The 15,417-nt window shown below is 46.3% G+C and overlaps 1 protein-coding gene across 1 annotated transcript; it reads left to right on the top strand.

Moving 5' to 3' along the window:
• Positions 1–6,228: 6,228 nt before the first annotated feature.
• sox8a (SRY-box transcription factor 8a) lies at positions 6,229–13,970 on the top strand. Its single transcript, XM_042341061.1, has 3 exons — positions 6,229–6,770; positions 10,441–10,697; positions 12,287–13,970. Exons 1-3 carry the CDS (start codon positions 6,247–6,249, stop codon positions 13,018–13,020), a joined length of 1,515 nt encoding a protein of 504 aa, XP_042196995.1. The 5' UTR covers positions 6,229–6,246; the 3' UTR covers positions 13,021–13,970.
• The last annotated feature ends 1,447 nt before the right edge of the window (positions 13,971–15,417 follow it).

Raw genomic sequence — 15,417 nt, 5'->3', positions numbered from 1 at the left:
ATAATAATCAGTCAACAACATTGCGAGAATAGCTGACATTCCCCCATTAACTTCGGCTGAAACGTTTCACACTTGGGCTAAAAACCCATAACAACGAATATGAGTCCCAGAAAAGTCACTCCTAAACATCTTGTTCTGCCCCTGAGGGTACAGACAGCTCTGGGCCCAAAGCCGCTACCAATTACAACGGGTGTGGGTGTGTGTGTGTGTGTGTTCCCTTTAACTTGATTCTAGTCTAAAAGGAATAGAATCCCGTTAGTTTCTATTCATTTAATTTTTCCTCCTTTTTAATTACCAGGAACATGCCCTGGTCACCAAATCACCAGAGATTTGAGAGTCCCATTTACCTGTGGAATTACAGAATTATTTTATATTGCAATTCCCCTATCCTCCCTGGTAACTGTGTGATGTTAAATGCAGAAGATAATAAGAATAATACGACTTGCATTTGAATCTACAATAAAAGATTATACATTCAAATGCAAGTCTTATTATTATTATTATTAATACCATTGTTATTTTACTAGATTCAACTTTACACAATTACCAGGGCAGGTACAATATAAAATAATTCTGTGATCAACAACAACAATAATAATAATAATGCTAAGATTTGCATTTGAATCTACCACAAACTGGTTAAAAACAGCCGACTCCCATCCACTGACTTGACTGACTATGATTTTGCCCCAAGTCTCAAATATGAGGATCATGTTACAGTTCATACAGAGTCTCCACATGTACGGCACGGGAGTTGGCAGCGGACACGCTGTGAGAAAGAACTCAGTGTGTATCAGATCAGATCATCCCAAGCTTCACAACCTTTCACAGTAGAGAGAAAGCGGAGTGTATATACCTCGTCCAAATTCCAGCACTGTCTGCGGTGACTGCACCCCCTCAGAGCCAACGTGGGACTTCGCTCACAAACCGAACATCCACCCAACTCCTCGCACATTCCAAGCCACAGTTTTGCTAATTGTGTTGATATTTTTATTTAATTTCTATCTGCCAAGTGCAACGCCTTATATGTGTTACCCGGGGCCTTGACAGATGATCAAATAAACTGACTGCCCTCGCCTTGCCACGCCAATTGACTGTGCACAGCTAAAATAAGATGACGTTTATTATATACATATATATATGTATATATTAAAAAGGCAATGGAACGATTGAAAGACTGGTTTTGGCATTGATTCACGATGGCATCGGTTCATGTTTATATCTACCTGCTTTGCTTCCAGTCGTTTCACCACAAACATGATTTCCATGTAAATAAAAAAAAACTGCACACTTTCAAGGCAGCAAAACGCTTGCAAAATCACAGAAATAGGATCTGCAATGTTCAGAGGAAGTACTGCATAACACTCGATTCCCTTTTAACCCATATCCTTCTCTCTTTTCATTTTCTTTTTGCAAAAAGAATTCACCCGTTTTCTTATTTGCTGGATCTCTAAATAAAAACAATCCTCGCATTTGATGCAGCGCCTTATCACGTCGTCGAGACGTCTCCAAGCGCTTCACAGGATATAGTGTAACGTGAATTGACTGTATTTTGTTTGGGCGAAATGTACTTTATGCATCAAAGATGCTAAATCGGTTTTAATAGAACTCGTCTCATTTCTCCCACCAAAAACACACACACAAGAAAAAAATCAATAAAATAAAATGCCTTGTTTCAGGGGTGGGAGTGTGTGTGTGTGGTGGGGGGTGGTGGGGTGGGGGGGGGGGGGTCTGAACACTCTGGTTTTCGCAGTTAGAAATGGGTCACTTTTAAGCCAAGGAAACGCAGTGGCACGTTATTCTCATGCGTGTCACTGACTCCTTGGTTTGGCCAATTTCCCTGTTAATTCCCATACAATGTGTGTTTTGCGGGCATTTGATGAATGGGTTTCTCTCCCCCCCCCCCCCCCCCCCCCAACACCCCCCCCCCCACCACCACCACCACCTTGCTCCCCATCCCCACGCATACACACCTCTAGTTGGTAAAGGGTTTGAACTGTGCAAATGATGCGGATTCTCCTGCTTTGAAAAGGATTACTACTTTTAAACAGCGAGGTTGAGAGGACCATAATCTCTGTAAATCTCTCAATTTGTCATTCAAAAGTAGATGTCATCTCGCATTATAAACACAGGTCAACCACTAAACCAGGGGTACAGTACTCGCACCAATCTCACACCAGCTTCATTTCATCATAACCCAAACACATCCCAAACAGAGCCTTTAAACGCTTCTGGAACAGCCTTTTTACTCCAATTCAGGTAAACAACAGTTTGGGTATAACAAAATCACAGCATCTCTTAAAACTCGTTTTTTATTTACAAAATCCTGTCCTGTGGGATTTTGTAAGCGTAACTAATTCTCATTTGATCCAAGATCAAGACACATCATCAGGAACCCCTTTTAAGCATCAAATAATCAGGAGGCAATAGGATTAAAATGTTCTTTGTCTGTGTCCCATTTATTCCCGTGTTGGACTGTCTGAAATTCTAGTATTTGTTTTGAACAGTGATCGAGGTTTTCAATGTTTTTTTGTTAAAAAAAACTCCCTCGAAAATAGCTGAACTGAGCACAAACAAATTCTGTTTTAATATAAAAAAAGGATATTACGTGTATGTACATATACAGATTCGTGTTTGTGTAACTCCAGCGTTTAGAAAATTCAGACACACATTTCTCCGGCAGAGCTGAAACAGAATGAAAATAGTGATAATAACATTTTGGACTTTCTTGTTAATCAATTTCATTCACACACATCAAAAAGATTCCTATTTTTTTTAAAAAAAAGCATCAAAGTGCTACCGGTACACATACAAATAATAATCCTTGTGTTCGATATAGCGCCTCATCACGCCGTTGAGACGTCTCAAAGCGCTTCGCAGAATATACTGTCAAGTGGAGTGACTGTATATTTTGTGGGCGAAACCTGACCCAACTTTGACTGACACACTATTAGCATCAAAATAGTTGCACTAACAGTTGGGTGCTTTGGAGTATCACATTGGTCTGTCAATTATCAATCAATGCTTTGCTTTATGTTATGGTTTACGGTGCAGGGAAAACATGCTGTAACTTTTAAATGGGTTGTGGGGGTGTGGGGGGGGGGGGGGGGGGGGGGGGGTGAGAGAGAAAAGCTTTTCTAAACGATCCACTTTCCCTCTGCAAAATGCGATGAAATAGCAACACACAGGTAAAGAAGTCACCCAGAACTCAGCCACCCCCACCCGAATAGTCAGCGCTGTGTGTTTTTTTCCCCTCTCTACCCCCTTTCGACAGGTGTCATTAACCGCAATGGTTACAGAAATTCAGACACTCTACAGACTTTCGAAAAACCCATCTATCGGAAAAATTTAAAGCATCTTTTTAGTCCTCTGTTGAAACCCCGAGAAACTGCCATAAAAGTGAGGCACGCACGATTGCAATCGTGTTTTATTTTTAATGCAACGTCTTATTTTTGGCATATTTGCTCCTTGTATTTTTTTTTTTTTTTAAATTTAATTTACTGCTATTTTGCAAAGCTCTACCTGTCAGCATGGTCATACTGCAACACCATATATATATATACATATATATTGTATTTTTAATGTATATATACGTGTGTGTGTGTCAATAAAAGCAGTTTTTTTAAATCGAATATGTGAAATAAATTCGAAATAGCAGCGGAGGGGATATTAACACCATCAAATAGTTACTGGACAGAACATAACTCTTTTCCGCAGTACAATGCACGCTTTTTTTGTTGTTTTTGCAGGAGGCGATTCTAGTATCGTTTTGGGGGCACAGCATATATGTATTTTTTTCATATAAAAGAATAAGTTTACGTTGAATTTGAATCAGGGAAGAACTTTTTATTTATTATTCAGGGCTGGAATCGATTGCCATTTACGATACCGAGAGAGAGAGACAGAGAGACACACACACAAGTCAATACAGTTTTGAGACAGATTGTAAAAATCGCTTAAAAATGTATTTTGTGGATCAAGGACACAGATATATTATACAGAATACACAGCGACTCGTATTGTACCCACAGAGGCGAGAAGGCACTTAGATAACATAATTCGGCACTGAGTTACGAAGCTAACTTTTTAATAAAAATCTATATTTAATATCTAAGATACTAAAGTCGATCAGATGCAAACTACCGCTTTGCAGAGAAGAGAAACACAATAACATATAATTCTCTGATGCCTTTGAAATACTTACCCCATACACACATATATATATATATACACATATATATAATGTTACAACAGGTTAAATAAAAAAAAGACGACTCCGTTCAACGGGAAGTTAGTTATCCTTGAAATCTTAGATTATTTCAAAAAAATATAATTCACATTTTTTGTAGATGACAGCGGAGGGGTCTATATTGGGGGGTGGGGGGAGCAGTTTAAGTGAGAGTGGGTTTAAATCCAGGTCCAGTCGTTAAATCGCGATCGGTCCGCTTTACAGGGAGACACGATAGGTTGGATTTACAGTGTACTGGTTTGGAAAATTAATACCACACAGACAAGTGTCTGAATAGGAGGAGAGAGGGAAAACAGAGAGAGCCGCATAGTGTGTGAAATGTATATTGCAACCCCACTTCGCGTTAAAGAAAGTCTAATCACAACGCGACCCCAACAACAAGAGCCATTGGAAGGTCTTCTCCACCCCGGAACCCTTTGGACGTTTTCTAACTCTTTTAAGAAAACGTCAAAACAAAACAACCCCCCCCCACCAAAAGCCCTCCCTGCCCACCCCCCACCACCCCCCCACCAGCCCCCGCAATGACGATAACGGTGCAAAAAATGATTACGGTCCGTGGACCGAAATGTATTGGGCTCCAAAAATAACAGGACTGGGGTTTGGTTTGGTTCAGAATCCTCACGACATTGAAACAGTTTTAAAGGGGGGGTGTGGGGGTGTGTGGGGGGGGGGGGGGGGGTTATGAGATGGATTTCTCCTTTAAGATTAAACCTACCGCCTACTTTAGGTCGGTGGGCAAATCAGAGGGATTGGGGTGAGGACCAACCACAGAGGCGCAGGAGGGACTGAAATACTGCGGCCAAAACAAAGTCCTGACAAACTTCTTCCCAACTTTCCTCCTGGTATCACACTTGGTCCGGGGGTCAACCAGGCGGCTCCACACCCACACACCCGCACACAGGGGGAGAGAGCCGTGTCTCTGTGTGTGTGTGTGTGTCTGTGGTGTGTGTCTCACTCTCAAGGCACCAGAGCGACTCTCACACTCATCCTCACACTCATCCTCACACTCACTCCTCTGATCCCTGGACTCTCATCTTCAACGAAACACAAGAACAAGGAGAACAACAGGAATCGTTTTCTTTTTTTTTCTTCCTCCTCCTCGTTGAGAGCCCAATTGCAGTGCCACAGTAGGAATTTTTCTATTTTTTTTTTTGGGTGGTGGGGGGGGGTGTCTGCCTCAATTTTTGTTCCAGACCAATTCTTTTTTATTTTGGTAATTAATTAGCTTTTTTATTTGCTTTGGTGGTGGTCGTTATGTGATGTGACTGAAACAAAAGGGGTGATTTTTTGGGGGGCAATTGGTGATTTTTTTTAGGAGAGAGAGGAGGTGGGGGGGGGCTGTTAAATGACAAGTTGGTGGTGTTAAAGGATAAGTTTTTAAACTTTTTTTTTGGGGGGGAGGGTTGGAGTGGAGTGGAGTGGTGGAGAGTTTGTTTTATATACCTTTTTTTTAATAATCCCCCCACCCCAAAAAAAATTGGGGAGTGGAGCTGGGTGGGAGGAGAAGGAAAAGATCTGTATCTTTCTGTGTGCAGAGGTGTGAGTTGTTCTGGTTTATTATTATTATTATTATTATTTTGGGGGGGAGAGGGGAAGAGAGAGAGAGAGAGAGAGAGTGGGGTGTTTTGCAAATTAGGAGGTTTTTTGAGGGGTTGGGGTTGAGTTGGATTTTGTTTGCAAATAAGATTATTTTTTTTTGGGGGGGGGGAGAGGAGGGGAGAAGAGGGGGGAGAGGAGAGAAGAAGAGGGGGGAGAGGGGAGAAGAGGGGGGAGAGGGGAGAAGAAGAGGGGGGAGAGGGGAGAAGAGGGGGAGAGGGGAGAAGAAGAGGGGAGAAGAAGAGGGGGGAGAGGGGAGAAGAAGAAGGGGGAGAGGGGAGAAGAAGAGTGTTGGTGTGCAATTAAGAGAAGGATTTTTTTGGGGGGTTGGGGGTGGTGTTGGGTGGGTGGTGGTGGTGGGTGGTGGGGGTGGAGTGGTTGGGGGGTGGGGGCTCAAGTGGATGCTGACCATGACCGAGGAGCAGGAGAAGGTGGCGCCGGGGCGGGGTGGGGGGGTGGTGGTGGGGGGGGGTCTGGTGGTGTGCGGCAGTCCGGGCTGCAGCGGGTCTGAGAGCGAGTCGGTGGGCTCTCCGGGCTCCATGTCGGACAGCGAGGCCCCGCACACCGAGTCCGAGGACGGCACCGGGAGGGGCTCGGGCTCCTTCCCCGACCGCAAGCAGCTGCCGCCGGGGGACGAGGACGAAGAAGAGGAAGAGGGAGGGGAAGAGGAGGAGGAGGAGGAGGAGGAGGACGAGCGCTTCCCCGCCTGTATCCGAGAGGCGGTCAGTCAGGTGCTGAAGGGCTATGACTGGACTCTGGTCCCAATGCCCGTGAGGATCAACGGCTCCTCCAAAAACAAACCCCACGTCAAGCGGCCCATGAACGCCTTCATGGTGTGGGCTCAGGCCGCGCGCCGCAAACTGGCGGATCAGTACCCGCACCTCCACAACGCGGAGCTCAGCAAAACCCTCGGAAAACTGTGGCGGTAAGGCGACCCCCCCCCACACACGCACACTCCCCCTCACTCTCTCCCACTCACTCTCCCTCACTCTCCCTCACACACTCCCCCACTCCTCCTCACACACTCCCCCACACACACACACACTCCCACACACACACTACCCCCCCACACACACACACTCCCCCACACACACACTCCCACACACACACACACACCCCCACACACACCCCACACACCCCCCCACACACACACACACACCCCACACACACACACAGCCCTCCCCCCCCACACACACACACATGCCCCCCCCCACCACACACACACACACACACACACACACACTACCCCTCACACACACTACCCCCCACACACACACACTCCCCCTCACACACACTCCCTCACACACACACACACTCCCCACACACACACACACTCCCCCCACACACACTCCCACTCACTCTCCCCCCACACACACACTCCCCCCACACACACACTCCCTCACACACACACTCCCTCACACACACTCCCACTCACTCTCTCCCCCTCACACACACTCCCCCCTCACACACTCCCCCCCACACACACTCCCCCTCACACACTCCCCCCCACACACACTCCCCCTCACACACACTCCCCCTCACACACACTCCCCCTCACACACACTCCCCCTCACTCACTCACTCCCCCTCACTCTCTCCCACTCACTCTCCCTCACACACTCCCCCTCACACACTCTCCCTCACTCACTCACTCCCCCTCACTCTCTCCCACTCACTCTCCCTCACACACTCCCCCTCACACACTCTCCCTCACTCACTCACTCCCCCTCACTCTCTCCCACTCACTCTCCCTCACACACTCCCCCTCACACACTCCCCCTCACTCTCCCTCACACACTCCCTCACACACTCCCTCACACACTCCCCCTCACACTCCCTCACACACTCCCCCTCACTCTCCCCCACTCTCCCCCCCCCCACTCTCTCTCCCCCACTCTCTCTCCCTCCCCCTCACTCTCCCCCTCTCCCTCCCTCTCTCACCCCCCCCAACCACCAGCACTTTCCTAATCCTTATGGATTCCCCCTCTCCCCCCTTCTCCCCCTCCTCCTCTCCCCCCCAATTGCAAACTCATTATTTTAAGTGAAATCGATGCATTTCAGGGTTTTCTTTTGCTTCAATTTGTTGTTGTTTGTTGTGTGTGTGTGTGTTTTTTTTGGGGGGGGGGGTGTGGAGGGTGGGGGGGGAGGAGGAGGATGGGGGTGTTGGGGGGATGTTGTCACAGAAAAAAACAAATCGATGTCAACTCTAAATTTAGTTTGGATTATATTAGAAGTATTTGTTTTGGTTTAAAAAGAGAGGGAGGGAGGGAGGGGGGGGGAGAGAGAGAAAAAAACCTAAACAGCAAACACACCCCCCCCAAAAAAAAAAGTTTGTACCAAAGTTTTATATAGTTCCAAAGTTTTATATAGTTCCACAGTTTTATATAGTTCCACAGTTTTATATAGTTCCAAAGTTTTATATAGTTCCAAAGTTTTCTCTCCAATACCTCTTGGTTTGAGAGTTTGACTTGTTTGAGACTTTTTTTGGTGGGGGGGGGGGGGGCGTGTGGGGTGTGGGGAGAAATTCTCTCCACTTCCCCCAATAAAATCTGTTGCATTTAATGAATTAATTAAGAATAATACCTGCGCTGAATCTGTATCAATCGCCAGAGATTCTTGACTAAAGCTGAGACGCGTCGGTTTATTTGGGGGGTGGGGGGGAAAGGACGGTTGGAATTCGACTTGTGCTAAATATTTTTCTGTGCAAGAATTCTTCCTTTTTTCTTCAGGGGTTTAGTTGTGTTTTCTCAAACTACTAAATATATGGCACAATCAGGCACTTGTCTACATGGATTTGCAATGCACTAAGTATCATTAATGATACTTTCAGACATTGGTTTACCCGGCTCTTGGGGGGAATTTGGCTGGAAGTTAGGGTAGGAGGCTATGCCCCTCTTCCTTTTCTTTCTCTCCCCCTCCACCCCCCCCTCTCTCTTTCTCTAATAATAATAATAATCCCTCCAAAACCAAAAACAATAATAAAATTGGTCATTTTCAATCTACGACTGTTTGTGGGACATTGCTGTGCGCAATTGGCTGCCGCGTTCGCCCACAAATATACAGTCAATTCACTTTACAGTGTGTTCTGTGAAGCGCTTTGCAACATCCTCCCGACGTGAAAAGCGCTATATCAAATGCAAGGATTATTATTATTATTATTATTATTTCTCTTTCTCTCTACCCTTCCCTCCCTCCCCGCCTCCGCACCCTTCTAAATATGCCAGAGCTCCATGATTATAGCTTTGAAAAGCGCACATGTTAATGTTTTAGCTGATTAAGTAATAGGAGGCTATTTATTACAGCCAGCAATTTACGTCAAGCAAAACAAAAAAAAAAGGCAACTGGGGTTCTCACATGTGAATAAATATATTGCTCCGATCTGTAATCACTGTATAAATTGCAATTCCCTTAATCCACTAGGAAGACTTGACTGGCAGTTACTTGATGCCTCTAATAAAACCAGTTTAGTTAGATGTTGAAAGGTACAGGGAAGTGTGCAAGACCACACAGGTCAATTGTTTCCAGGGCAAATTCGCCACCAACTAACTTAACTCATTGACCATCACGCTCAGTCCTAACCCGCAAGCGAGAGTTTCAGCGACAAGTTACGTTTAAACACCACCTTTCAGGCCAGGAGAATAATAATAATATTAATGATAATAATCCTTGCGTTTGATACAGTGCCTTATCATGTCGCTCGAGACGTCTCAAAGCGCTTCGCAGGATAGACTGTAAAGTGAATTGACTGGGTATTTTGTGGGTGTTTGAGCCCAGTAGCGTCCCACAAGCACAGTTGAGACGTGAGGTTTTAAGGCAGACTACGAAGGCAGGGTGAGGTGAAGGGTCTCTGGGACGGCGTTCCAGAGATCGGAGGGCAGAGAGGGCTGAACATTCGCTCGATCGTCTGACTGTCCGGGATCGGATTATGTGGGGTTGGGGGTGGGGGGTGAAACGTGAAGCGGGATCGTTTTTCTCTTGAGCTTGTGGACCGGCGCAGTCCCTGTCCCATTCAGTACAGTGTCCTGTAACCGACTGGTCTGGGCAGAGCTAATGATAACATCACACACGAGAGCATTCCGGTCACTGCTGGAGATGTTAGTACTGAGACGAACGCGAAGGAGCCCTTTATGTAACGAGAGAGAGACAAGGTTTTAGAGATGTCAGGAAAAGCTTGGGTCGGAGAGTGGCCGAGCAGGGCGAGGCGGGGGGGGGGGGGGGGGGGGCGGCGAGGAGGTGGGGGGGAGTCCGAACTGTTTGCGTTGGTTTGTAATAATTCTAATTCTAACAACAATAATCCTTGCATTTGACATGTCGCCTTATCAGGTTGTTGAGGTGTCTCAAAGCGCTTTGCGGGAATTTTACTGTAAAGTGGGGCGAGTGTGTGTGGTTTTTTTTTGCACGGGGTGGGGCTGGGCGCAAACTCGGCAGCCAGCGGGTGCGCAGTGATGTCCCCACAAACAGCCCTGAAGCGAATGCTGGGCGGAGTGGGGGTGGGGGGAAGGGGAGGGGATGGGTGGTCGGGCCACCAGGGTGAATTATTGATCGCGAATGAATAAATTAACGACCGATAAACGAGAGACCGATCTCGCCCGCAGTTTGCTGAACGAGAGCGAGAAGAGACCTTTTGTGGAGGAGGCCGAGCGCTTGCGAGTGCAGCACAAGAAAGATCACCCCGATTACAAGTACCAGCCCCGCAGGAGAAAGAGCGTGAAGAACGGACAAGCCGAGTCCGAGGCCAGCCCCGATCAGGGCCACGTGTCTGGGAGTCAGCTCTTTAAAAGTATCCATCCCTCGGACAACCTCCTGGGGGCCGGAGTTATCTCGGAGGGGCACCATCCCAGCGAGCACACAGGTAAGTCAAACTCCGGGTGGGGGGGTGGCGGGGGTGATCCGCAAAATTAATAATAATAATATTAATAATAATCCTTGCATTTGACCCAGCGCCCCATCACCTCTTCGGGACGTCTCAAAGCGCTTCGCAGCATACGCTGTAGAGTGTAGTGACTGTGTGTTTTATGGGCGAAACGCGGCAGCTACAAACAGTCGGGGGTTGAGCGACCAAAGGTGTCACAACAGCCACCGCAACTTGCGGTTACATAACACACAGGGTTGGCGTCTCGGAGTGCTTTAGAGTACTGACACCCCCACCCCCCCCCCTCACTGGTAAAGGCGGAATACGATAAATACGATAGACTCAAGTAGGACAAAGAGCAGGACACGTGGGAAGCTTTATTTGACTTTTTTTGGGGGGGGTGGAATTGGTGGGGGAAATCAGGCGGGATGGGACAATAGGTGGCAAATAGGGAGGGAAAAGGAGATAAGGGAGGGAAAAAAAATGGTGGGGGGGGGGAATTGAGGAAAGGGAAACAGTTGGGAAAGGGAGAAAAACACTTAAATGCAAATTATTGCAAACGTACGCTGAAATGCCTGGCCTGTCTCGACACAGTAATCAGGACGGAAGTTTTTCCTTTTTTGTCGGCTTTTAATAATCCCGAAGCCAGGCAGCCCGAGCCCGAAACCCACATGTTTAACGAGGGAGCAGGCATTAATGATTAAGAGGGAACCCCACCCTGCAGCGTTAAGCATTAATGGAAACTGAGCACTGTGTCTTTGCACAATAACAAGCGAGTCTCAGGCCGGGATCCCTGTCACGGTTTCAAAGCCACTTGACCAGTTTTGAAGCCATGAACTTCCGTCGGTTTTGTCGCTTTGTAAGATGTTGATTAACCCATTCATTGCACAAAGGGCCAGTGTGTCGTAAAAGCCAAGTGGAATTTAGGGTTAGGTGGACTCTATAAATGTATAGACGAGACATCTCAACTATGTGATAAGACGCTATATCAAATGCAAGGATTATTTATTATTATTATTAATTATTATTATTATCATCTATTGCTGGCTATTGCAATACCACAAAGGCAGGGGGGCACTTCAAATATTTGGATTATTAAAAAGAACTTCAGTAATTCTTTCATTTGATGAAGAGCCTTAATGTATCATCCAGACATCTCAAAGAGCTTCAGAGGATTCACTGTAAAGTGTAGTGATTTGAGTAAAACGCGGCAGCCAACTTGCACACGGCAACGGCAATTAGGCGTGAAGTGAATGATCTGGGGGGATTTCTTAACCAGGACACTGGGAGAAACTCCCTTGTCTTTTCGAATAAGGCCACAGGATTGTTAACGTCCGCCTGTTAACAGGCTCTGCGCTGGAGTGGCAGCCTTGACTCCGCGCCTGACGTGGGGATTGAACCCACAACCTTCTGACTCGGAGGCGAGAGTGTTTACCGACTGAGCCAGACTGAAGAGCAAACACAGGAAGTCGGGAGCGGAGCAGTGGGAGCTCCGATAGAGCAGTTAGCACCAGTGGAGGCTTGACGAAAATATCTCCTCTGCAGTAACTTGTAGGTTGAGTGAATGTCTCATGTTGGCTTCTCCTCAGGTCACAACCAAGGGCCCCCGACACCTCCCACCACCCCCAAAACAGACCTGCACACGGCCAAGCAGGAGCTGAAGCGAGAGGGGCGCCCCCTGGTGGAGAACGGCCGGCAGAACATCGACTTCAGCAACGTGGACATCAGCGAGCTCAGCAGTGAGGTCATCAGCAACATCGAGACCTTCGACGTGCACGAGTTCGACCAGTACTTGCCGCTGAACGGGCACGGGGGTCTCCCAGGCGACCACGCTCACGCTCACCCTCACTCTCACGGCCACCTGCAGAACTCCACCGGCTCCTACAGCGTGTCCTACTCGGCCAACGGGGCGGGAACCCAAGTGGTGTGGAACCACAAGAGCAACTCGTCCTCGTCCTCCTCCTCATCGGTCTCCAGCGAGCCTGGTCAACAGAGGCCGCACATCAAAACCGAGCAGCTGAGCCCCAGCCACTACAGCGAGCAGCAGCACGGACCCCAATCCGATTACAGTTCCTTCAGCAACCAGAGTTGCAGCTCCGCAACCGCAGTTTTCTCAGGCCCTCAGTGTGACTATTCAGACATCCAAGGCACCAATTATTACAACCCTTACCCCGGCTACCCTTCCGGTATCTACCAGTACCCGTATTTCCATCCTTCCCGGCGCTCCTATGCCTCGCCCATCCTGAATCCTCTGTCCATCCCGCCGTCTCACAGCCCGACTAATTGGGAACAGCCAGTCTACACAACCCTCACCAGGCCTTAAAAAGGTCCTCACAAAAACGCCTGGGGATTAACAAAGCCAATTAGAAACGACAACAAAAAAAAAGCACACTTGCGTTGGGGTTGGGGGTGGGGGAGAGAACAAGAACTTGGATCTCAAGAGGGACTTGAGACTTGACCAGTCTTCCATGGCAATATGCACTAATGAAGGACTGAAAAAAAAGTGGAGCACTGTGTCATTCATTCCAGTTTTAAGTGCCTGCTGATCTCCGAAAGGAAGCCAATTCCTGGCCGACCCAAACCGACTTTCTTTTCAAAGAAAAAGTCGAAAGAAAACACGAAACGTTCTGTCCAGGACTTGATCTGAGAAGCGATTTACAGGCAGATTACAGACCAAAATAACAAATAACCTTAACAACAATCCTCCGTGAGGACCAAGTGAAATTTGGTTCAATTCTTCTGCAAAACATCCCTTTTTTTTATTTTGTAAAGTTTTTAGACCTAACTTTTCCTGAGTTTGCGAAAGAGATATCACGAGTGCGGAGAGAGAGAGAGAGACGAGAGCTTTTTATGTTGGAGAGAGAGAAAAAAAGTTTTCAAACCATTTTGTTCCTGAAACTTTGGGGAAGTTGTTCGAAACGTGTATTTATCTCATATATTTTGTTTCCATTTTCTGTTAATTGCTGGAATGATTCCTTCCTTCCTAAAAAAAAGTAGGACTTTTAAACACACTATCAGAAGTTTGAGAATTTAATAGTATTGATCAGAAGAGGCCCTATTGATTATTACTGTTTTCATGGAGAAAGGGGTAAAACAAAGTCCTGGTATTTGTGGTCATCACCTATTCTCCAAATCAAAGAACGAACAACTTGACTTTTTTTTATTGAGTATTCCTTGCTTTGGAAGTCCTTTATATCAGGCGTGGGAAACGATAACACGATTGAAAGATAATAATAATTTAGTCACTCAATCCACGGCTGTTTGTGGGACACCGTTGTGTACGATTGGCTGCCGCGTTTCGCCCACAAAATACACAGTCAATCCACTCTACAGTATATTCTGCAAAGTGCTTTGAGACGTCTCAACAACGTGATAAGGCTCTACATCAAATGCAAGGATTATTATTATTTTTCTCTCTCTCTTGTCATCTGTGGGCTATGGGGGACCAGATATTTTAGACAATAAACTGTGAATCTTTTAATACTCCTGTAATGTTAAAACAAAACTGCACGTATATTAACAGAAGCCGTCCGATATGTAGTGTAGCTTGATTAAAAAAAATATTAAATCCTCCAGTTTTCAATTGTATGCTGAGCATATAAAATCATGTTTTATTCTCTCTCTCTGTTTTAACTCGTGCCTTTTAAATGTTTGCAAAACTAATGATGTCTTCTCTTTGATAATAATAATAGTGTCAATTCTCTGTGGGTGGGTGGGGGTGTGTGGGTGGGCGGGTGGGGGGGTGAGAAGGGAGAAAGAAATTAAAGTATTCATGTTAGCAAAGGATATTCAGTGATGAAATTCCGTTTTTTTTTAAATGTTCTTTTTCGCAAACTTTTTTCTGTATAAAGTTTTTTTGGGGGAGGGGGAGGAAGGGGAGGGAGAGAGAGAGAGAGAGAGAGGGAGAGAGCGGGAGAGAGAGGAGCAGGAAGAAATCAATTGTAACTTAACCATTTTGTGTTTGTACTAGGACATTCTGTTAGAGGTATGCAGATAATTTCTGACTAAAGCAATGTTAACTTTGTACAGGTTAAAATTTGACGAGATTAAAAAAAATAAGCTTTTTACTGTTAATCTTTTTTTTTTTGTTCGTGTGGTTCAACTTTCACAACCATAAAACATTTGCAATCTAGATTATTTTGCTAACCAGCCAATATTTTCTTCTCTCTCCCATTGAAACCCAATAGCTGGGCAGGGCGAAACCTTAGCCAAGTTTCCTTACTCCACACACCTCTGTTTACCCAGCAGTAAATTGGAACCCGGTTGTTAGTCGATTGGCGGATCGCTTTCAGGGGGTAATAATCCCTCCTCCCAAAAAATGCGGTCACTCAATCCACGACTGTCTGTGGGACTCTGCTGTGCGCAGTTGGCTGCCGCATTTCGCTCACAAAATATACATTCAATCCACTTTACAGTGTATCCTGTGAAGGGCTTTGAGATGTCTCAACGACGTGATAAGGCACTATATCAAATGCAAGGATTTTTTTTCCCAAAATGTCTGTGGGGGAAAGACATTGTTCGCTACAAACTCAGATGAAAATATTCTCGTGCTTTAATGCTTCACGCCAAACTTTTTTGTTAAAAAGTGTATCTTAAGAGTATGGAAAGTGTTCAGTTACGCTGCACACTTCCTGTCGTTCTTTATAACTCTCCCTCTCTCCCCCCCCCCCCCACCCCTCCGCCACTCTCATAACTCTCCCCCTTCCTGCCCCCCCCCCTC

This window comes from Callorhinchus milii, unplaced genomic scaffold (assembly GCF_018977255.1).
Source record: "Callorhinchus milii isolate IMCB2004 unplaced genomic scaffold, IMCB_Cmil_1.0 Scaffold16, whole genome shotgun sequence".
NCBI lineage: Eukaryota > Metazoa > Chordata > Chondrichthyes > Chimaeriformes > Callorhinchidae > Callorhinchus > Callorhinchus milii.
The sequence above is the reverse complement of the archived record's forward strand: the minus strand, read 5'-3'. Positions and strand labels throughout refer to the sequence as shown.